This window comes from Macrotis lagotis, chromosome 2, assembly GCF_037893015.1.
Source record: "Macrotis lagotis isolate mMagLag1 chromosome 2, bilby.v1.9.chrom.fasta, whole genome shotgun sequence".
Lineage (NCBI taxonomy): Eukaryota > Metazoa > Chordata > Mammalia > Peramelemorphia > Peramelidae > Macrotis > Macrotis lagotis.
This window is the reverse complement of record NC_133659.1, coordinates 64,416,586-64,439,870: the sequence shown is the minus strand read 5'-3', so window position 1 is coordinate 64,439,870 and position 23,285 is coordinate 64,416,586. Positions and strand designations below refer to the sequence as shown.

General features: G+C 36.8%; 1 protein-coding gene across 2 annotated transcripts; it reads right to left on the bottom strand.

Moving 5' to 3' along the window:
- Positions 1-141: 141 nt before the first annotated feature.
- On the bottom strand, positions 142-22,915 carry LOC141512783 (flavin-containing monooxygenase 1-like). Of its 2 annotated transcripts, XM_074221995.1 has the most exons (10): positions 22,711-22,915; positions 19,194-19,374; positions 18,409-18,607; positions 17,484-17,672; positions 16,930-17,092; positions 8,390-8,532; positions 7,387-7,586; positions 3,981-4,336; positions 2,356-2,428; positions 142-1,036 (listed from the first exon to the last, which is right to left on the bottom strand). In XM_074221995.1, exons 3-10 carry the CDS (start codon positions 18,538-18,540, stop codon positions 697-699), a joined length of 1,596 nt encoding a protein of 531 aa, XP_074078096.1. In that variant the 5' UTR covers positions 18,541-18,607; positions 19,194-19,374; positions 22,711-22,915; the 3' UTR covers positions 142-696. The 2 variants fall into 2 exon arrangements, with proteins under 2 accessions (XP_074078096.1, XP_074078095.1); XM_074221994.1 differs by lacking the exon at positions 19,194-19,374.
- Positions 22,916-23,285: the final 370 nt, after the last annotated feature.

The window sequence follows — 23,285 nt, the reverse complement described above, 5'->3', positions numbered from 1 at the left end:
TCTTTTTTTTGTGTATCACTAAATATTTACTTAATTCATCTCTTTTTCTGCTGACTTCTCTCCTGTCCTCCTTCTGTTCACTTCTTTCTTAACATCCCTCTTTCTTTTCCCAACACTAAAGAGATTAAAAGAACACTTGAAAAAGGTTGGCTGCTTCTTTTATTGTTCTTCACTGAAAAGTATAACATACAGCTTCTAAACACTAAGTATTCATAAAGCTTCTCTTTGTTTATGGTACATAAATTGAATTAACAAGATTTTATAAAGTAGAAGGAACTGTATCTACTCCGATTGGTATCTCCTCTGAAATTACCAAAAATCAAAAAAAACATTTTTTCCACTGGCATTAAATGCATATAATAAAGAAGAAAATAATTACTGTAATTATAGCTCATATATATACATGTGTGTATATATATTTATAATGTTTTAAATTTTGCAGAAAAATTTCTTCCCCATAGAACAGTAGAATATGGAAGTTAATATAGAACTGGAAAGAGACAAGGATGGAAATTGTACACATGGAAAACTATTGGCCAGTAGGACTCCCAAAGGGTTTTTAGAGTGGGAAGTTGGGAAGAAAAAGTTAGTTTTCCTGGCAAAGACTTATAGGACTGAAACTCTGCTTTGTGGAGGATCAAGGAGATTACTATACTACTATGTGCATTTGTTCTAAGGAATTAAGGATTTCAGCTATTAGAAAATAAGAAATATAGCCACAAGTAGAGCCAAAAAACTGAAGACTTTGAGGAAATAGGAAAAAGTAACCGGAGGCTCTTGTACAATTCGAGTTTTTGTTGGCTTGAGTGTCCGGTCCCACTGGGTCATAATAGCATTCCTGGCTCCATCCCACTTCCCCGGGCCAGTTAGACGGTACTGGTATGAGGTAAGTGGGCCAAAGACAACCTTAAAGGCCAGTAGTGGGTCCACCAGGAGCAGAGATAAGAAGCTGGGTTTTGCATCGATGAAGGACAAGAGCTCATCTAGATATACGACACAATCTGTTTGCAAAACCATATTGAAGTGTAAACCAAACCTTTATGAAGAAGAGAAGAAAAGAAGACATTTTATTATGGATCAAACTGAAATTCTCTTTCTAAAATTTATAATCATATCTATGATTTCTCTTTCATTCTAATATGTATTAATATGTCTTCTAGTCTCAAAATTCTCTTATTCCTAACTATAAAGTAAATTTCTTTTAAAAACACTACTTAGGGGGCAGCTAGGTAGCGCAGTAGATAAAGCACTGTCCCTGGAGTCAGGAGTACCCGGGTTCAAATCCGACCTCGGACACTTAATAATTACCTAGTCGTGTGGGCTTGGGCAAGCCACTTAACTCCATTTGCCTTGCAAAAATCCTAAAAAACAAAACAAAACTAAAAACACTATTTAGGAACTATTGCCCTAGGGCTGGGTTATTTTAATTGGAAAGAATCAAACCTCTATCTAGGCCAGCCCAAGAGCCACCTGAGCTTTGCAAGGCAAATGGGATTAAGTGGCTTGCCCAAGGGCACACGGCTAGGTAATTATTAAGTGTCCAAGGCTGGATTTGAACTTGGGTACTCCTGACTCCATTGCCGGTGCTTTATCCACTGTGCCACCTAGCTGCCCTGGCTTTCTTCTTGATATTCTTCCCACCTAGGCTCTAATCTCCCAATCAAACCTCCAGAAACCATGCAGTTGAAGAGACAGGCCATTCAGATATGGAACAGCCACCCTGTGATCATACTGTCCAGATTGGTGATAATGCTATATTTATGTGACCCCCCAAAAAACCCTGATGTTAACTTACTTTACATCCATTCTATTGTCATGTGTAGGTTTATGACTCAGTATAGTATAATAGACAAAGAATTGTCTTTAAATTCAGTATTTCCTTGGTTAAAAATTCTACCTCTGACAAGTTATGTGATACTGGGAAAATCACTTAACCTTTTACTTTTCTACCCAATTCTTTTAAGTGTCAGAGAAGTTACTGACTTGCTATAGTTGAGGGAATTTCCTAACCTTAGAGTTGTTAAATTAAATCACAGGTAAAGTCTATTCTTAAATCCTGGATTGTTTGACATGGTAGATGGTCAAGATCTGGAGTCCTCATTGCTAGGACATGATGGCTCCCCGAATTTCTTCTTTCACCTACAACTCCCAATAAAAGTTGCCCTGGAACTCTTCCAGAGTTCATGATGCTCCATTTTCCTTCAGCTTGAAATTCACTGCTTTTTGCCATCTTAGGTTAAGATGCCAATCACTGACCCTTTAGGGAAATGCTTTACAGTGAATACTGAAAAAGTTTTGAAAACTCTAATTGTAAATTAAAATAGAATATACAAGTAATTAAGGGACATAGCCTACCCGGTGGCTTTATTTGCTCTCCTTATGTCAATGTTTTCTTTCATGACCTGTGGTGGTGGTAGTTTAGCCAAGCCTATAAAACAAAATGAAAATTTTCTTTTAGGCATCTATTAGAACTCTGGGCAAATCATATGAAAAACCACTCTTTTTCTTGTATCTAAGAGAATGACAAAATCTGTGATTCAGGTTCTTGGCTATTTGAACCTTCCACAAAGGCAAGTTGTGATTAATAAGTCACAAAGTAATCCTTGTGACTTAAGCTTGCTATGTCTTTGTAAGATGTTAAAGTAACTAGCAGAAAAGTAAAATTTAAATTAACTGTCCTATTGTTTGACCTTTGTAATCAAATCTCAGAGTTAGGAGACACGTCATAAGTCATTCAACCCAAACTATACCTAAATAAAAACCTCTGCAGCCTGCTGGAATAATGGTTACCCTCCAATGAGAGGGAGCTCATTATTTTCCAAGACAGATCATTCCATTTGTGGACTGCTCTAACTGTTAGAATTCCTACACCCCCCTCCCCCCAAATCAAGCACTCCTCCCTATTTTCATCCATTATTTTTAGCAAAGTCTCTGAGACAAAGTCAGGTAAGTGTATTCTTGTAAATGTAAATGTAGTTACCATAAAAAGTCTCTTAATATGCCGAGTTTCAAGGTTCTATACTATTCTTAACATCCTGCTTTTGATGCTTTCCAGTTTATCAACGTTCTTAGTAAACTATAATGCTCAGAGGTAACCAGAATATTTTAGATATGATCTGACTATGGCAGGCTCCAATTAGACAATCACCACTCTTGTTCTAGAAGTCATGCTTCCATTAATTCAAGCTAGAATTATAGGAACATATTTTTGATTGCCTTATCACATTGTTGACTCATTAAATTTGGAGCATGATACCTGCCAAATCTTTATTTTCCCACCTAAATTGATTCATTGCATTTTTCCATCTCGAACCCAGTTATAGAACTTTAAATTTACACTTAATTACATTTTACTTATTAAATTTGTTCCAATGTTCTAGTCTAATGTGATTTGATTTGCAATCCAGTCCCTTCTCTCTTTTGTGTTATTGGTGCAGTTGGCTTTGCTATCCATGCCTTCATCCAAGTCATTGAGAAAATTGATACTATCAAGGAGAGACCTCTGAGGGTACTACATTAGCAATCTCTTCTACTTTGGCATCAACATCTTAAATCAATGATTATAAATCTGTCTAACTCTCATATCACTGTATCAAGCAACCAATTTGGCTAAAATATTTTCACTAAGATCACATTTTGGTGTCTTAATTAGGCCCATTAATTTAAAGAAAAATGTCTGATGAACTGGTTATACATGCAGATGGACACAGCATGAATTTTGTAGTTTCTACTTTCTTGGCATTCAGAGATACATTATAAGTCATCAATGCCCTGTGACTAAATCAGTACCAATATAAATCCAGCTTTTAGAATTTCTGTCTCTGTTTTAAATGGGAACTGATGAATTAATAAAATTTCTAGTCTCTAAAATCATTAAGCCCTCATTTTAACCTAGAGAAAGACTGAGAACCTTGCCTTCCCACCATCTTTCTTTTTTCCCTTTTTGCTCCTTTGCCCTCCCATGTTTTCTGCCTACACACCCTTTAGGACTCGTGTGACCCATCGGGCTTGGACTTCGGTTGTGCACACCAAGGATCCCAAAGGCTTGATAAGACCAATGACCGCCAGCGTTGGTTTTTCTAGATGTGCTGGGAAGATGTACTTATACAAAGATGCTTGACTGTTTTCAACTTTCAGTATGGATTCATCAAGGAAAGGAAAAGCAAAAGTATATCCTGTGGCAAATACAATTATATCAATAGGCTCTTCTTTTGGAGTATTCTTAAACACAACAGAGTTTTCCTTCACTCTCTCCACACTGGGTTTGACCAACACCTTCCCAGTAATTATTCGTCCTGGAAGTTCATCATTCAGGATAGGTTCTCTTAGGAAACTCCTAAATAAAAACAGAGAAGAAAGAGATCTACCATGAATAATACGTCTCATTTATCCTCTTAGCTCTCTATGATTCTGCCTTTGGTTCTAGAATTCTCTTCTTTCAATGAATACGAGGAGTCAGGATTGAGAGAAGGAATTATGTAGGGAAGGATTTATAAATTTCTGATAATGGATTCTTCTTTATAGACCACTCTCTGATCAATCATTCAAATCAGGTGACCCATCTAGGAGGTGGACCTTAAGGTTTCTGCCTGCCCTTAAGTATCCCTGTGTTTTTTTTTTCCAAATTTCAGTGATTACTAATTGATTCTATTCACCTTCTAAAACCATAGCTTCTTTCTTTTAACTTCTTATTTTCTTTTATCTTATTTTTAAATTTAATTTTTTTCCCCAATGACATGCAAAGGTAATTTTCTACATTCATCTTTTAAAAGCTTTTGAGTTCCATATTCAATTTTGGGAATTGGGGAAAGAAGAAGTACACTGAGTGCTAAAACTTGAAATGTTCAGAAGCTCATATTGCATATGGCATCTGAGAGGAGGCTTGAAAACAGTTAAGAGTTCTAGGAGTTATGGCTGAGGTACACACATATTCAAAAATTTGGAGTGACAAACTGTATAAGGTATAGAGGTGGAGGTTATGTATGGAGTTCACAGAATAGTTGGAAATATGAGATAAAACATAATAGAATAAGGAATAATGTGAAAAAAATTTGGAAAGTTAGTTGGAAATCAGATTGTGGAAGGTTTCAATTATCACTGCTTTATATCTGTAAAGTAAATCTATAACTCCTTTCCAATCTTTCCCAGGGTTCCAGTTTTGTGGATCCAGTTCCTATTGACTATTTCTACCTTCATGGCCACAATATCTCAAAATGTCCAAAATGTGACTCATTACCTTTCTTCCCATGCTATCCTTCCTTTTAATTTCTGCATTTATATTGATGGCAACTCCATCTCCTATCACTCAGGCTTAGTAAACTTTGAATCGTCTTTAGCTCTTCTCTCTTCCTCCCTTCCCTCCCATTCTCTTAAGGTTACCACAGCAATATCTCTCACATTCATTCCCTCCTTTCTCTTTTGTTGCTACTATTTTAGTTTAGCCTCATCTCTCTTCTTATCTATATTAATGATAGCTGATATTTATATAGGGTGTTGACTGTTTACACAACACTTCTTTCCTACAATCTCTGAGGCAAATTCAGAAGTCTCTATCTCCTTTTGCTGTTGTTGTTTGTCCTTTGTTCTCAAGGAAGACCATGACGTCAGGAAAGTCATGACAGGAACATGAATTGATTGCTAATTGATTGCTGTGCTAAGTCACCAGTTTCACTTTCTCCTCCAGAGCCATCTGAGTCCAGTGGCCAGATATGGATCAGGTAGACTGGAGATGACCCTGGATGTGAAGCAATCAGGGTCACTTGCCCAAGATCACTCAATTAATTAGTGTCTGAGGCCAGATTTGAACTCAGGTTCTCCTGTCTCCAGGGCTGGAGCACTATCCATTGTACTTAGCTTACGTCTTACCACTTATCTCCCTTTTACAGATGAGGAAACAGGAATAGAAAGGATTAAAAACCATGTCTAGGATTACTCAGTAAACCTCAGGACCTGGAATCCAATTTAGGTTTCTTGACTCCCAGGTCCAACTGTCTCTTCACTCCATCACATGTCATAAACTTCTAAGCAGTCTTCCAGATCCAGTCAATATAATTGTCTTTCATATGGTTATCCCTTGAATCCTTCTAATTTCAATTGTATAACTCCTTGAAATCCTCTAGTGGTCCCTATTGCCTACAGAATAAAATAGAAGCTACTGATCCTGGTATTCCTTGCTCTGCTTTTGGTGTCAGGATCAAGCCCTGATGCTTATTATCTGAGTGACTCCAGACAACTTGCTGATGATGCTTGATGTTGATGACAGCCGTGTAGTACAGTAGATGGAGTACCAATTCTGGAGTCAGGAGGACCTGAGTTCAAATCCAGCCTTAGACACTTACTAGCTATGTGATCCTGGGTAAATCAATTAATCCTGAATGTCTCATAACCAGGGCTATCTCTATTCATCCTAATTCGTATCTGACCATTAGACTCAGATGACTCTGGAGGAGAAAGTGGGACTGGTGATGTAGCAACAGCACCGCCTTACTCAAATCCAATTCATGACTTCCCTGATATAGTCTTCTTTGAGAATGAAGCACAGACACCACCACCATCATCATCACATAGATATAGCTGTGTTCACAGATGTCTCATATACATAAATAAAAATAATCTCTCATCAATACATATATACATACACACATGTATATGTATATTTCTATATATTTGTTTTATATATATAAAACTTATTTGTATACAACTCCCCCATATACACATTTAGCTTTCTATGTTTATTTAATGCATGTTTACTCCACTGATAACATAAGTTTCTAGAGTGTTGGGACTGCTTCACTTTTACCTCCATATCTCTAGAAACTTTATTTCACCAGTGCCTGCTCATGGTAGGTACTTAACAAATGTAAGTTGATTTGCATCTCTCCCTCCCTTCCTTGGCCAACTTCACCACCTCCTTTTCCTTCACTCTAGGGCAGATGAAAGTTTTCTCTCTTCAAATTACTCATGGAATTTTGCTTAAACTTCTCCTATACATTTATCTTAATTCTGACCCTTATTTGTAATTGTAAGGCTAAGATCTTGATAGACTAATGTCAAAGCTATCTTTGTTCCCACACCATTTACACATTAGGTTTATTATATGTTGTTGAATTAAGATTGTTTTGTTGAGAGTCTACCTTGTGGTCATTAAGGAGACTGTGAATAGAAACTATAGGATGCAATTTCTCTTTACCAATGAAACAAAAGCCCACATATCTATACTTTGCTCAAACTGAAGCTTGGATGTTGTTCTATACTCTTTCTTTTCAAATATTTCAACAAAATAAACATAGATCTTGCAGCGGCAACACTTGTGTAGCTTTGCAAAAGTTACTGCGAAATCTGAGGTCCCTTCTTTTTAGGAGTACGGAATAGAAATCAAGAAATTACCTGTCTTCTGGAATCAAACCATAATTTGCATGATCGAACCAGCTACTAGCCTTTTTGCTAATTAACCAGTTTACAACTGGAGTTGGGAGGAAATTTCTTAATGCGTTTTGAAATCGAGTAGTGAACACCATGTCCCAAGGATACCCATTGTCGAAAACTCGATTTATTAACCATGCACCTCCAGTGGTGCTGAGAAATACCTACAAGCAAACAGACAAATTGTTTAACATTTACTTCATGAGGTTGCTGTGAGAATCAAATGAGTTAATATTTGTAAAGTTCTTTGCAAACTTTAAAGCACTATTTCAATATCATTTATTAGTAGTTTTTGTAAACCTTTAAGTGCCATATAAATATTATCTGTAATTTTCAAGTTAAAGGAACTGAATGCTCTGTCATTTATCACATTTTCATTGCTCCCTTGCTCTAATTTTCTAAAATAATTTAAAAAACTTTATGCTTTATATTGTGCTTTAAGATTTACAGAGGACTTCTCAGATATTATCTTGTTTGATTTTTACATCTCTGTAGTTATTGTGTCCATTTCACAAATGAGCAAGTTGAGTCTCATAGGGACCAAATAACACACAATGATATAGCACTTTAACCTTTTTGCTGACCTGATATACATGTCATTTGATCCTCACAACTTAGTGCTGTTATTGTTCCTGTTTTTACATACAAGAAAATTTGAGGCTGAGAGAGATTAAAGTAATTCTCAGAGGTAGAATTTGAGTCTGATCACTGTGACTCCAGGTGGTAACTAAAAAATTTTAGATGTCATTAACCAAAAAATAGAGATGACATGCTGAGGAACTTTTCTTTCTTTATCTTTCTCTCTGAATTCCTTTCTGCCTTTCTAAATAATAAATTCATATTTTACAGGCAATTTAGCCAAAATTTAAGAAGAGCTATGTTTTTAAAAGAACATTCATCATATCAGCATATTTTATATGACACTTAATCACATTATAATATCATTTAATTAATTCAAGGTTCATACCTTTTGTGCCACATGACTGGCCTCCACAGCAATGTCTGTGCCAGAGTTCCCCATTCCAACCACAAGAACTCTTTTATCCTTGAACAGATCTGGATACTTGTACTCCCGGCTGTGAAAGTACTGACCTTTAAAAGTCTTGATACCTACAAGAGAGAAAAAGGAGAGGAAATGAGGGACTTGACAAGCTCTATGAATATAACCTACTATTCAGATAATAACATTGGTTTGGGGTGATGCCTCAGTTAAAAAAAATAATAGTATTTGAAGGACCACTATGTAGAAAAGGGATTAGATTTTCTGTGTTTGGTCTAGATGAGGACTGCAGACTAGAAGCTATAAAGAGGAATTTATCTTGTAAAACTTCCAAACAATTAGAACTGCCTAAAAGAGGAATCAGCTACCTCTGGAGGTCATGGACATCCTTTTCTTTTAGGAATGCCTGGGACTAGATGGCCTTTGAGGTCTTTCCTGACTGAAATTCTATGATATAATGAAATGATTAGCAACATAAAATTATTCACATGTGAGTGCCTAATTTATTATGATAAAATATGGTGTAAGTAGTCAACCTTAGGTTTGAATCCTGGCTTAGCTACTATTTGTAAGATCCTGATCAAGTCACTTATGGTCTCCATCTCCTTATCTGTGAAATGACGATAATAATATTTGCACCATTGTCTCCCTCCTGGAGTTGTAGTATTAAAAATGCTTTCATAAGATTAAGAGCTAGAGCAGACTTAATCCACTCATCTAGGTTATTTTTCAGGTGAGAAAATACTATTTCAAAAATCTTGTCCAAAGTCAAAAACATGATAAGTATAGGGGGAATGAAAGCCAGATCTCTCCCTAAATCCATTTTTCTTTCTTATTTGTGACTAACAAAGTAGTATTTGTTATTATTTAGCTGTTTCAGTTGTCAGATTCTTTATGATCCCATTTAGGGCTTTCTTGGCAAAGATACTAGAGTGGTTTGCCATTTCCTTCTCTAGTTCATTTTCCATATGAGGAAATGGAGACAAACAGGGTCAAATGACTTGTCCAGGGTCACACAGCTAACATCCAAAGTCAGATTTGAATTCAGGAAGACTGGAGCCACTTAATGCCCATACAATTATTTACCATATCGTTAACAATAAAAGTCTATGGGACAGAAATGAAGGTGCTTATTTTATGATGCCTGCCTCATCATCATAAAAAGATGACTCTGGGATCATGAAGGGCATGGCAGTGGAAGGTGAGGTTTAGTAGATCCTGCCAGGTTGAATAGGCTTAAAGCAAGAAGTTGCTGATGAACTCTCACTTGAAGAACACCCCAAGTTAGGTTCAAACTCATCACCAAAAGGTTAGCCTCCAAATATGAGAAAACTGCCTGCTCTGCTATTCTTGGCAGTATTTTATTGATCATCTGACACCTTATTTATTATTTTCAAGTTATTTGGATGGTGAATTTTCCTGTCTTTATATTCAAGTCAGAAAAATAGATCACAGAAAAAGGGGGACCAATCAATCCTGAATTGAAAAAGTGATTTTGTGGACATTACCATGTCTGACTCTTAGGTCAGGTTTAGAACAAAGAAAGTATAATGTCTTTAATCTTTAAGAAGTTTTAAGGAGGGACGGCTAGGTGGCGTAGTGGATAAAGCACTGGCTTTGGAATCAGGAGTACCTGGGTTCAAATCTGGTCTCAGACACTTAGTACCTAGCTGTGTGGCCTTGGGCAAGTCACTTAACCCCACTTGCCTTGCAAAAAACCTAAAAAACAACAACAACAAAAAGTTTTAAGGAACGACTAGAGTTTCTAGCCAGAAAAAAACTTAATATGAGCCCGGGGAGACTGAGGTAGTAAGTAGGGCTTACAAATATTATATCATTTGATCCTTACAGTAATCCTGAAGGATAAGATGCTAGTATTAGCTCCATTTTATAGATGCGGAAATTGAAACAAATAAGAGTTTAAATGACTTGCTCAGTAACACAACTAGCAAGTGTCCAAGGCTAGATTTGAACTGAAATCATCCTGATTATAGTCACTGAGCTTAACTTTGTCTCCCTCTTTTGTATTCTTTCTTATTCTCTCCTCTCTTTTGGATCTGAGAATTGAATTTGATTTCATGTCAAGGTAAGCCAATTAAGCCAAAGAGAGCTAATTAAATTTCATCCTATATACAAGAATGCTATATGTCTTTGTCTTTAAATTTCCCATATTATAGACTCATGTAAGGACATTGGTGAGGTTTGTTGTTGGCAGCAATGCTAAAACACAGCAATTTTGCTGTTAATAGACAGGAATGTATAATAAAGAACTAAGACAGAAGTCATTAGTTCTTTTGTTTTTGAACCTGGGTTTCCTTGCAGGGTAACCAGAAGCTTTTAGGGGAAGGAGGACTCATGGAAACTCATTGCTCTATCCCCACATGGCTCCTTTGTGGAGCTGTGGGGTAAAAATGGCTTGAGGTGATGCAGACTGTGCATTTGACTAGAGTTTAAAGAAATTTTCTAACATCAAATCAAATTGTCTATTGGGCCCAATAGACAGGCAGCTGGAGATGTCAGTGGAAAAAAAAACCAAACCCTTCCTCCTAGGTCAAGGAGTTCTGCTATTTTTTAAATTACCTTTTGGGCCAGGTGAGATGATCATGACCTTAGGCTAAGAGGGTTCAAAGGATTTTAGCCTTCTGAGGCATCCCAGTTGAGAGAGCAGCATAAACTTGGAAATGGAAGAGTTGAAGACCAGAGGATGGCAGCAGAGAGCAGCTCAGGGACTCCAGTGGTCAGACATGAAAGAGAGACTAAAGAATTTTGAGTGGAGAACAGGGACTTAGAGTGAAAAGAGGGACTTGTTACTCTGTAGAGATGATGGTTCACTGTCCACCAATGAGTTGGAGCTGCAATGCTCAGCTAAATGGTGCCCCACAAGGAGAAGCAATGCAGCACACTACTGTCACCAGAGGATGAAAACAGCTCTGTTATATGGGAGGACACTTACTAACTGTATGACCCCGGACAAGTCACTTAACCCTGTTTGCCTCAGGTTCCTCAAATGTAAAATGAGGTGGTGAAGGAAATGGCAAACCACTCCAGTATCATTGCCAAGAAAGTCCCAAATGGAGAGTTGGACATGACTGAAAAATGAGTGAACAACAACAGTATTGGAATTCTGAGTTGTCCCGTTCACATGGGTATTCTGGCCAAAGATACTCAGTGTAAGTACCCTTCATTCATGAGCCCAGGTTGCAATTGTTTTCCATTTTTCTCTATTCATATATATTCTTTGACTACACTGTTTTCTTTATATATGTGTCTCTGCATTCACATTCCCTGATCATATATGTTCTTTGAATGTACACACTTGCTCTCTTCATTGCTGATTCCCCATTGGGTGTGAGAGGTTATTGGGGCATTTTGTCATCCCTTAATTTAGGTAACTATAGTTTCCTCTGAGCCAATATCTCTTTTTTTTGTTTGACAACATAAACACAAAAGTTAGAGTTTGTGAACTATAGTTTTGATTGAGTATAAAACCTGCAGTACTTTCTGGGTTCCCATCTTTGAGCAGAGTACTGGGACTTATATTCAATTTATAGAATCCATTTTTTATATATTCAAATGTTTGCATTGAACTACAATCTCCCTGAAAGTTCCTTGTGCTTGAAAGTCCTCATTGAATATTGATCACTTTTCCCTCTTTATTGAGGAAATTGTCCCAGTTTAATCATTGGAATTCATCCTGCCAAGCATTCCATTGTTCACTGTCTAATTTACTGGTAGGAAAAAAGAAGATGCAGATTATATTCTAAAATTCTAATTTGCAGGGAAGGGACTTAAAAAAGTAGAAAAAGATTTTTTTGCGTCATTAAATCATGAAACTGCACTATCATATGCTTGTTAAGAAAATTTAGGGCTAGAAGACATCAGAGGTATCTGCTCAGCCCTTATTTTAAGGAGGAAACAATCTGGGGAGGCCAAGTGGTCCCTCAGGATATACAAAAACAAGTGTCAGATATGGACATGGATCTCAGGATCTCTGATCTCAGAGTCAGTGGACTTCCTTTTTTAGCTTAGATAGATGGATAGATAGATGAGTGGATGGATGGATGGATAAAGAGGTGTAGATAAATAGGCAGATAGTTAAAGCATCAATAAGTGCTTATTATGAGACAAGAACTGTGCTAACACTGGGAATACAAATACAAAAACAACAAAAAAGACTGTCTATACTCTAGATGATTTCATTCTAAAAGAGGAAAACATTTTTATCATAAAAATGACAAAAATCAATACACACTAACAATCATTTCCTTAATCAAAGCACAGAAAAAAAGCACCATTTATGAATCCATAAATCTTTGCTACTTATAGTTAGATGGCTCAGTGGATAGAGTGCTGAGCCTGGAATCTGGAAGATCTGAGTGCAAATATGACTTCACACATTTACTATCATTGGGATTTTGGACAAGTCATTTAATCTCAGTTTCCTCAATTATAAAATGGGAATAATAATAGTACTTATTATTGTTGTTATGAAACTTGCACGAAATATTTAGGAAATGCTCAGCGCAGTATCGAGCACATAGTGAATGCTCTAATAATTTTAGCTGTTTATTGTTGTGATTGGTTTGGTTTAGCTCAAATTTAACATAATAGTTCCTACACTGTCCCACTGGTCTGTCTGTGTCTCCTTTTGAATTTCCTTCTATCTTCTATTTGCTGGTCCATTTCCCGCTATATTACTTTGCCTTCCCAAGTTATTTTTAGGGTAATTTTAATGTTTCTCTCTCTCTGTATCTCTCTGTCTCTCTCTTCTCTTTCTGTCTCTGTCTCTGTGTCTCTTTGTCTCTGTCTCTCTGTCTCTGTCTGTCTGACTGACTGTCTCTCTTTTAACGATCAGAAATGGGATTTGAACCCAGGTGTCTGTGAAAATATTAGATTTATGGCTGATGTTTGAGATCATCTGAAGCATTAAAGTAAAAAGTATTTTTGAGATGTTATAGAAAAAAGAATAATTTTTATAAAAATTTGACCTACATATGACTTTTCAGAAGCACATATCACCATGCTTAATGAAGTCCACTTGAATTTTCTTCTATGGAACTCTACCTAACAGTAAAGTCAATCTGACACTGAATGTATTTATCACAGCAAAATGAATCTGAAACATAAATTATTCTTTTCATTGAACAGGCAAATTCATATCTTCTGTTTGTATAATAGTGCCAAAGCAAAGATTCCTCATCTGTAAAATGAATGTATAATTTAGTGGGAGAGATGAAGATCTTATTTGATATGGTCCTACACTTTCATTGCTCTAAAGACATCATATCAGAATGGAAAATACAGTGGATTTAGTGTTAGGACTGACCTACTCTGACCCTCTCAAGTTGACTTAATGTTGACTTCCTCATGTATAAATCAGGGATAATAATGTCTGCTATGCCTCCTGGAAAAAGAGGATTTGAGAAATGAATGAGATAATACCTTTGATCACTTTATAAACTTTGTAATGTTTTGAGTTATAGCCACATGGAATATTCATGGGGATGGGCAGCTACCTCATGGTGCTGCCCTGCTATTTCTTTAATGACTCTATGTGCTGGCTCATCTTTTTGGGATAATGAATGTATACTCTCATTGGTTTCTTAGCTGCATGATGGTTGTAGGGCAGGGGTTGAATTAACTTAATAAGGAAAAGAACTTGTTCTTTTCCTTACTCTCACTGGAACAAATAGTTCTTTTTCCCTTGTTTTCACATGAAGGGTTGCCCTTTCCCCCACTTGAGCAGCTAAAAATGCTGTAGGAGCACATGGTATCTAAAGCACATATGGGTTTAGTAAGGTTAAGATGAAATCCCAGAGCTCTGACTGCCTCTTCTGCTTTATGTCCTTTCAATGAACATGAGTGATTGAGTAGTGATCTTGAGATAGACATTCCTAGCATTAAAGGCGGCTTTCTGACTTCCAGAGGTGAGATCTCCTGGGATTATCAAGTAGTGCTCATTGTATTATAAGATATGACCCCATATGTGACCAGGTCGGCACAGCGTCAACTACAGTGCTTCTTAGAAGAGAAAACAATCAGACAGGAGAAAGACTCCAAGCCATAATTTGGATAGCCAGAAGATGGGAGAGACTAATAGAACTGAGAAGAAATGGAAATCACCTATTCCTAAATTCTACAAAATGCTTAGCATTTTGCTGTTTAAGTTTCAAACTTGTAGGAATTACAATGATAGCTATGCCCCTTTAAAGAATTTTTGCCAATTCTTGATTAAGAATTTTTGTTTTTAAACATTTCTTTTGTATGAAAGGAATCAATAGCTATCCTATATTTGATCTAGAATATACAGTGAGTGCATTCTAGCACTTTCTACTCTCACTTTGAGGAGAACCTAGACTTAAGTCAAATTTAAACTTCAAGTAATTTTCCAGATCTCAAATAAGAATATTAAGAGTTAAAGAGTGAGAGAAAAGGAACTTGTCTTTTTTTTAGATAAACATGTTCCCTTAGAACTCAAACCGGAGTGAGGGTCACTTTAATGAAGAAAAGCTCAGTGCCTAGGCACTTGGACCAGATTGTGACAGTAATTGTTAAACATAAACAGATGTTTAACAATTTATAACTGGAAAGAAAATGGAAGTCCTAATCATAGACTGTAATAATGGTATGTTATTTACCCATCAAGACTAAGAGATTGCTTCTAATCAGAGTTGCTTTATAGACTACACGAAACATAATCTAAACCTATTGGTTTTCTGTATAAGGACCTTCATCCTGTATCACCTTTAGGATAGTAAGAGATTATTATTTAGTTTCATTTGGCTCAATGACATGAGGCAGTTATCTTGCTGGTATTTTGCTTTCTGGCTGAGATCAACTGGTGATATGGATGGCTTAATTTGGTTTATTTAATACCAAAGGTCAGTATCTTGAAGACCAACCAAAAAAATAGCTGGTGGAAAATGATTTCTGTAGTTGTTACACAATCAGATGGATTTCTGCTGTGAGGGAAAACAATCCTTCTCAGAAAAAATGATCAGGCAGCCACATCTTGAGAGGAGGTCTTGGGTTTGTCAGTTCTATTTGTGGTGACTAAAAATTGCAAGTTGAAGAATTGCCATATGAAATATTTATAGCAGTATTCAGAATTCAGATATATATATATATATATATATATATATATATATATATATTATATATAAATAATGACCAATCTTGGTCCCAGAGGATGATTGTGTCTCTTTCTTGGACATGATCTGGTTCACATACTGTTTTTCTTTTTAACACTTCTCTGACTTTATTATATTAATCACCTACTATAGATAGGTTCTGAGGATACAAATAAAAAAGAAATAATTCCTGCTTTTAAGGGCCTTATGTTTCTTATATAAGGATATATAGGGTTTCTAATAATAAGTACAAGGTAATTTTGGGGGAGATGATGCTAGTAACTGGAAGAAATCAGGAAAGACCTTGTGGAGAATAGGACATTTGAGCCAAATTTTGAAGATTTTAAGAGGCAAAAACTAAAGATGGAGTTGATTTTAGACGAAGTCTGTGCAGAGTCACAGAGATGAGATTTGGAGTTTCTTGAATGTTTGTGTAAAACATTTATTAAATGTATACTTTGTGAAAAGAAAGCACTGGGGATATAAATCTGAAAGTCAGATGGTCCTTCCTCTCAAGGAGCTCACATTCTAATGGGGGAAAAATATATGTGGAAAGTTCTGCAGCAAGTTGTGAAATCAGTCTCGTGTGAGACAGTTGGCTTGACCATAGAATGTGTGAAAGGGAGTGATGTAGAGTCAGACTGGAAAAGTTGATTGGAATCATGTTATAAAGGACCTTAAATGATAATCGATTTTATCATAGAGGGAACAGGAAACTAATGAAATTTACTGAATAGAGCAGTCAAACAACCAGATCTATGCTTTGGGATTAACACAATGACTATAATGTGGATGATGGATTGGAGAAGAGAGAGAGATGTTTAGAAGTTATTTCAGTAGATTAGAGGAAAAGTGATGGGAATCTTAAATAGGGTATGGCTGGGAGAGTGAAGAGAAAGTAACAGATGCAAGAGATGTTGAGGAAGAATGACAAGATCTGGCAGCTGGTTGGAAATGTAGTGTGATGGAGAGTGGAATATTGGGAATGATTCAGATTGGGAATTTGGGTGACTAAAAGAAGAATGGAAGAAAGATGTATGATTCAATGAGTTCTATTTTGGATATTTTGAATTTGAAATGTCCACAGTAATCCATTTAGAAATGTTTAAAAGGTGGCTTGGGAACTCAGTTGAAAGAAGACTATGGCAGGATATATACATCTATGAGTGATCTCAATAGCGATGCTAATTAAGCCTCTGACAGTTGATGAGGTTGCCAGGAGCTAGAGAATAAGAAAAAAGAAATCCCATGACAGTACATTTGGGGTACACCCACATTATAAGCTATAGTGATTTTTTTCAGAATAATTCAAAACTAACATGTATCAATAGGAAGAGAATTAAAAAATATAAAGGAATTTAGAAGACAATACCATACCTGGAAAACTATCTAGTGGCAAAAATGGGTTAGTGAGATAGCCAGTGCAGACCAGTACAGCATCAAAAATATTCGACTCTTGCTTCCCTTCATGTTCAGTGGTTACCTCCCACTGGCCAGAGGTAGGGAAATCTGGACATTTTTTCACATTGGTAACAATGGTCTGAAAAATAGAATCCAGAATATATAAATATTATTTTTCTCCACCCCCTTCAAGGAGACATGATATTCAAGCAACAAAAATAGAGACCCAGGAATTGTGGGCATAGGACTGGGTTAGAAATCATAAGTATCTGGATTAGACCCTGGATCATTCAGATAAAGGTCATACATAGACAGGTTTCTCCATATGGGTTATTTAGTATGAATAAATTTTTCCTTCCATGGTTAATTGAAGAGCCCTCAGAGGATAATGGAATCCTGCCATGTTCCTGATCTTTGCCAATTTCTCAATCTTATTAACCACAAAACTTGGATTTCAGATAGTGAGCAACAAAAGGAGATTATAAACATGAAGAACCTTTCTGCCAACCAAACAATACTTAGGGACATACCTTGAGTTTGATACATTTCAGAAGATTGAACTTATTTGCATACATCTTGAGATATTCCAAAAATTGGTGGTGTGGAACAAAGTTTGGAAAATCCTCTGGGAAAGGAAAGTCTGAGAAACAGGACATCTCTTTGCTGCTGTTAGTAACAACAGATTTATAAAGGCTGGGTCTTCCCTCTTCAACATATTCCTATAAAAAACATCACAAAGGGGAAATTATGATTATCTTACAGGAATTAAAATCCTCAACAAAGCAATGTTCAAAATGACCTGGAGAGAAATATTACCTTCTTAGTGGAATTTACCTACCTACAATAGTGAAAGAGAAAGAAAGCATGGATAAAGAGCCCCAAAGTCAAGATTGAAGATATGAGTTCAAGTTCTACATCTGACATATACTTGAGAAAGTAGATTAACATTTTAATATTTTAGGCAACTCTTTCTAAGTCACAGAACTGATCTGCAGCAAAGGGAGCATCCTCATTGGGTATTCCCTATATCAATGAAATCACAGATCAAGCTTTAAAAAAATGTGAAACCTATATGAGGATGAAATGTAGAACTCTTGAGGAAGTCACTTGATCTCTGTCAAACTCAATTTTCTTCTTTGTAGCATGGGGATAATAAGAGAATCTACTCCATAGGGTTTTTGTGAGGATCAAATAAGATTAAGACACATAAAGCGCTTTGCAACCTTAAAGAATTATATAAATGCTAGCTCTTTTTATTCTATCCTAGAACCAATAGAAATCTCCGATTGAGTAGATCTCAAATGTTTCATAACCAGATCTCATGAATTATAGAACAATTCCACAGGCAGAGTTGGAAAGGACCTTGGAGATTATCTGAGTGAAGCCTCTTATTTTATAGATTGATGCTGCTTTAGCAAGCATACTCAATATAAGAGTTAAGAAAATGTCACTTACTGTGAATTGCCATAAGCCTCCAATGTCACCACTCCTCTCGAAGCAGGTGGGCTCCAGCCCCTCATCCAAGCAGCATTTGGTGGAGGCAAGGCCACTCACACCACCTCCAATAATTGCCACCCGCCTGACCATGGTCTCTTGTATTCAGGGAAGGATCAAGAAGAATTTCTTCAGTTGTTCCTTCTGCTGACCTCTCCTCCTAGAATAAATAAGAATGCTCCACCCCATCTTTGTTTTTTTTCAACAAAGCAAAAAAAAAAAACCTTATGAAGATTAAAAGATTTAACCAGTTTGGATCACCTAAAACTGCTCTCTTTGTATGGGTGTGAGAAAACCATGCCATGGACACTGATTTAATCCTATGCTTTTCTACTTCATGCTTCTTATGGGGCAAGTGCCAATGTTACCGCAATTCTGGACAATAATAGCTTCAGGGAAAAGTACAAAGTGGGTAGGAAAGTAGGCGTAATCTTGAAGCCCAGGATCATGCTACTCTCCATCCTCAATGCTACCTTTCTGGATTCATCAGTAGATTACAGAATGGAAGGAATCTGACTATCTGGTGTAACATTTCGTTTGCTAGCTGAGAATTGAAGCCCAAAGAGATAAAACTGGTTGTTTGCAGAACTAGAATATTTTTTATAAAATCATTACATAGCCCTTTCAAATGCTTCCCTTCTTACTCAATTACTGTCATCCCCACAGCCCCTTCTTCCTGTAAATGCAGCTGACTCTATTGTCATTACTCCTGTACAAATGCCAATCCCAGTGCGTTCTCCACTTACTTTACTACTTCAGGGATCTGTGTTCTCAGCAGTAGGAAGACCAAGGTGCTGATGAGACTTTATGGATAGACAGCCTCACATGAGTACATCTCTAGGGATCCAGGTCTGTCATTGTTGGATGACACTGGGATGGTAAGTCTCATAGGTGAACCAGAACCAGAATGGTAAAGCCAAAAGAACACTAGATTCAGATTCAGAAAAATCAGTTCTGAGTCTTGGCTCTGCCAATTGTGAGCTTTGGGACTTTGGGACAATAGGAGTGGATGGTTTTTAAAGTCCCTCCCAAGTCTAAATTTATGACTTATGAGTCACCCAGCAGATGTAACTAATAAATAAGGAAATGAGAAAAGCAGTATATCTCAAATCAATTCTTAATTGAGGATAAACAAACAAAACTCCCAACTTCTCAGGACAATAGAACTAGAGAACTATCTGGTAGCATCAGCTTCCCTTTGCAGTAGTATATCTAGGATTATTTAAAGTACTGGGGTGGGGGAAGGAGATTTTCTTTTTGGTTTACTTTTCAATTCTCCTTTTAGGGAAAGGAGAAAATGAGACTATGGAATAACAGAAGGAAGGAGAAAGGAAAAGAGAGAAGGGAAAAATCACTAAGAATCATTGTATGATTCCTTCCTTCTTTAAAAAATAAATGTGAGATAATGCTTGGTAACATAGTTTTTGCTAAAGTCCTCATGTATTTGGTGATTTATGCATTTATAGTAAAATGCATGTTCCTCACTAATTTCAGAATGTGATTCATTTATGAACTTGCCGGTAGAGATTGAGATACCCTTCACAAATCATGCAGCCATCAATCAAACTGTCCTACAACATCACCATTATTTACTCAGTGATGTTTACAATCACTTTATAGAGTAACATTATTAACTGTCCCTTAATCTCCTACATTTATAAAAGAGACATAAGACATTAATGCAATGGTACTAAAGGAGAAGATGGATTATGAAGCTATTGCTGAATAGATTCATATTATGCCCTCTATTTGGATGCAGCTCAAGACGATGGATCTAGTCCTGGATCTTTTCTTTTTTCCACTACACTTTTCTTTGGTGATCTCTTTAGTTTCCATGGATTTAATGATCATTTCTATGTGGAAGGCTTCTAACTTCCCTTTTGGAGATTCAATCAAACATCTCCATCTGGATGTCACATTACCATCTCAAATTCAACATACTCATCTTTTGTCTTTAACCCACCACTCTTCAACCTTCCCTCATTCTTTCAAGAGAATTGCAATCCTTTCAGGTGCCTAACCTACCAGTCATCACCATCTGCTCATTCTCACCCTAGAGCTTAAATTGTCAAGTTTGTTGATTCTTCCTCTGGATCTCTCACGTTTTCCCTCTTATATACTCACATATCTACGACTGTTTTAGGTCCTCCCTCCCCCAATGTACTATTGAAATAGACTCCAAATTGTTTTACTTGCTTCATCTCTCCCTGTGCCAATACATTTTCTACATGAAGTCCTAAAAACAGGTTTGACCACTCACCTTTTTGATGCTTTATAGTGGCTCCCCTTTACCTATAGTATGAACTATAAATTCCTTTGTTTGACATTTAAAGCCCTTTGTCATCTGATCCTTACCTACCTTTCTAGATTTATTATATTTTACTCCCCTGGTATGTATATTCTATAGCCCAGTCACAGTGGCCTTCTTGCTATCCTCACACAGAACATTCCATCTCTCACCTTCTAGCCATTGCATAGATCCTCCCTCAGTTCTGGAATGCACTCTTTTTTCTTTTGTTCTTTGTCTCCTAGAATCTCTAATTTTCTTCAAAGCTCAGTTTACATAGTACTTTCCTGATTTCTCTAACTGCTAGTACTTTTTCCTAAAAAAAAATTGCCTTATATTAATTTGTATATTCTGGTACACATAAATGTTGTCTCTCCCAATTGAATGTAGACTCTTTGAGGGCAAGGATTCTTTCATTTCTATGCTTATATCCTCGGTGAAATAGTAAATAAATGCTTTTGAGTGCATGAAGAGCAACACTGGGGAGTGAAATATGAATTGTTATAAAGATCAGAACCCCGATTCTTGTACCAGATATTTCCTAAATGCTTGTTGAAGGGTGTGAAATAGAATTGGGGAAGAATTCTAGTGCTCATCTTGTTTTCTGAATGAGCAAGTAAATCTCAAGAGATAGGTGCTTGAGAAGAACGCATTCTAGGGCCAGGTAGAAGCAGGTCTCCCTTTCCATGGAGCTGACTGGAGAAGTCCTGAGAAGACCAGAGATGCCCCCTGCTCATTCTAAGTCTATTCTCTATTGGTGAGCTAACAATTCCAGGTCCTGGGGAGTTCTGGCAACAGAATTCTTTTTTTTTTTTTTTGCAAGGCAATGGGGTTAAGTGGCTTGCCCAAGGCCACACAGCTAGGTAATTATTAAGTGTCTGAGATCAGATTTGAACTCAGGTACTCCTGACTCCAGGGCTGGTACTCTATTCATTGCACCACCTAGCCACCCTGGACCCAGGTCTTCTTGACTTTAAGCCTGGGCTTTTATCTATACACTATGTTATCTGTTGTTGCAAATATCATTATTCCCATTTTCCAAGTGAGGAAAGTGAGGTTTAAAAAATTGACCAGAATCAAAGAGGAAGAGCCAAGAAATTAATGACAGATTTTTTCCTAGCAAAATAGAAGTAATCAGGAATGATCTATCTTTGTCCTTGTCACTACATTTTAGAAAGAAAATATAAGAAAAAAGGAATGGGACTGAGAGGGATCTTGAGTACCAGGAGTCTTAGATGGAGAAAACTTTTTTTTTTAGGGTTTTGCAAGGCAAATGGGGTTAAGTGGCTTGCCCAAGGCCTCACAACTAGGTAATTATTAAGTGTCTGAGACTGGATTTGAACCCAGGTACTCCTGACTCCAGGGCCGGTGCTTTATCCACTGCTCCACCTAGCCACCCCAGGAGAAAACTCTTGATGCCACCATGAAAATAAGAAATCTTGAACATGTGGCACAATATTCATACCTAAAGCATTAGCATAAAATGCAAATAGAACTGTATTTATACAATTTTGTTAGATGCCAAAGGGTGTCCTGGTAGCTCAACCAAATGTCAAAAATTTGGAGGACAAAGTCCCAGTTTATATCCCAGACCATGCAAAATAGAACAAAACAAGTCCTAAGCATCTTCTTCAAAATATTCTTCATTTTTTCTGTACAGAAAGTCTTCATGTGGCCCTTTAATCCCATAACTTAATAATTTCTCCTGCTGGGCAATTATCCATGTTGCCAGAGGATAATTGATTATCTTTTCAAAATAAGCCCTTTGTTGTTCCTTGTACTAACTTGAGATAAGAGCATGGAAGGATTTTTTGTTTTGATTTTTGTTATTCCCCCACCCCCAGGGTTAACAGATAGAGTTCTTACGATGATTCTGATGCTCGAAGCTCAGCTACCAAATTGGGACAACTCCTCTTCCATTCCATTGCCAATGCCCCCCCCCCCAAAAGGTCCTGAGCTCCAAGGGGAATACTTACTTTTTATACCTCCTGTTCTTAGTTTCCAGATAGCTTTGTTCCAGTAGGGTGGATAGCCTTTATTTCCTCCTTATAGATGTAGGAAATGGATTTTCCAGATATTGTGATCCAAGTACTTCCATGGAGCCAAGAGAGAACAAAACATCAACTTAGGAGGTAACAGTGTTGGCTTTGGTATTTAAATCTTGTCATTTGCATGTTTCAGGCAATGAGGAAGAATATATAACATTTTAGACTCTACAGGAGAGTCATTGCCCTCCATGGAGTTGTTGGCTTAAATATTAACTTTTGGATTAATTTATTTCAAGAGTACAATTTCGGAGGAACGATCTCTGATTACAGTGTGTTCTCTTTTCTACATGGCTTAAATTTAGTTGTAGATTTAGAGCAAGAAGGACCCTTTGAATTAGTACAACCTTTCATTTTATAGGTAAGAAAGAGGTCCAGAAATATGGGTGACTTCAGCTAATACACTTGTAGTCTTGGTGTCTTCCTAAGTTGGTCCCCTGAAGTACTCTAGGTTTCAAGATCTCTGTGTATCTTCATTCACTCAAAACTATAACTTGTGAGTCCCC

Excerpts from the sequence above, each read along its gene's own strand:
- LOC141512783 (XM_074221995.1), bottom strand. The coding sequence starts at position 18,540 with ATGGTCAGGCGGGTGGCAATTATTGGAGGTGGTGTGAGTGGCCTTGCC. Across the intron at positions 8,533-16,929 it reads GCCACTAGATAGTTTTCCAG|GTATCAAGACTTTTAAAGGT; the intron begins GTATGGTATTGT and ends TCTCTCTTGTAG. Across the intron at positions 1,037-2,355 it reads AGAGCAAATAAAGCCACCGG|GTTTGGTTTACACTTCAATA; the intron begins GTAGGCTATGTC and ends TTCTTCATAAAG.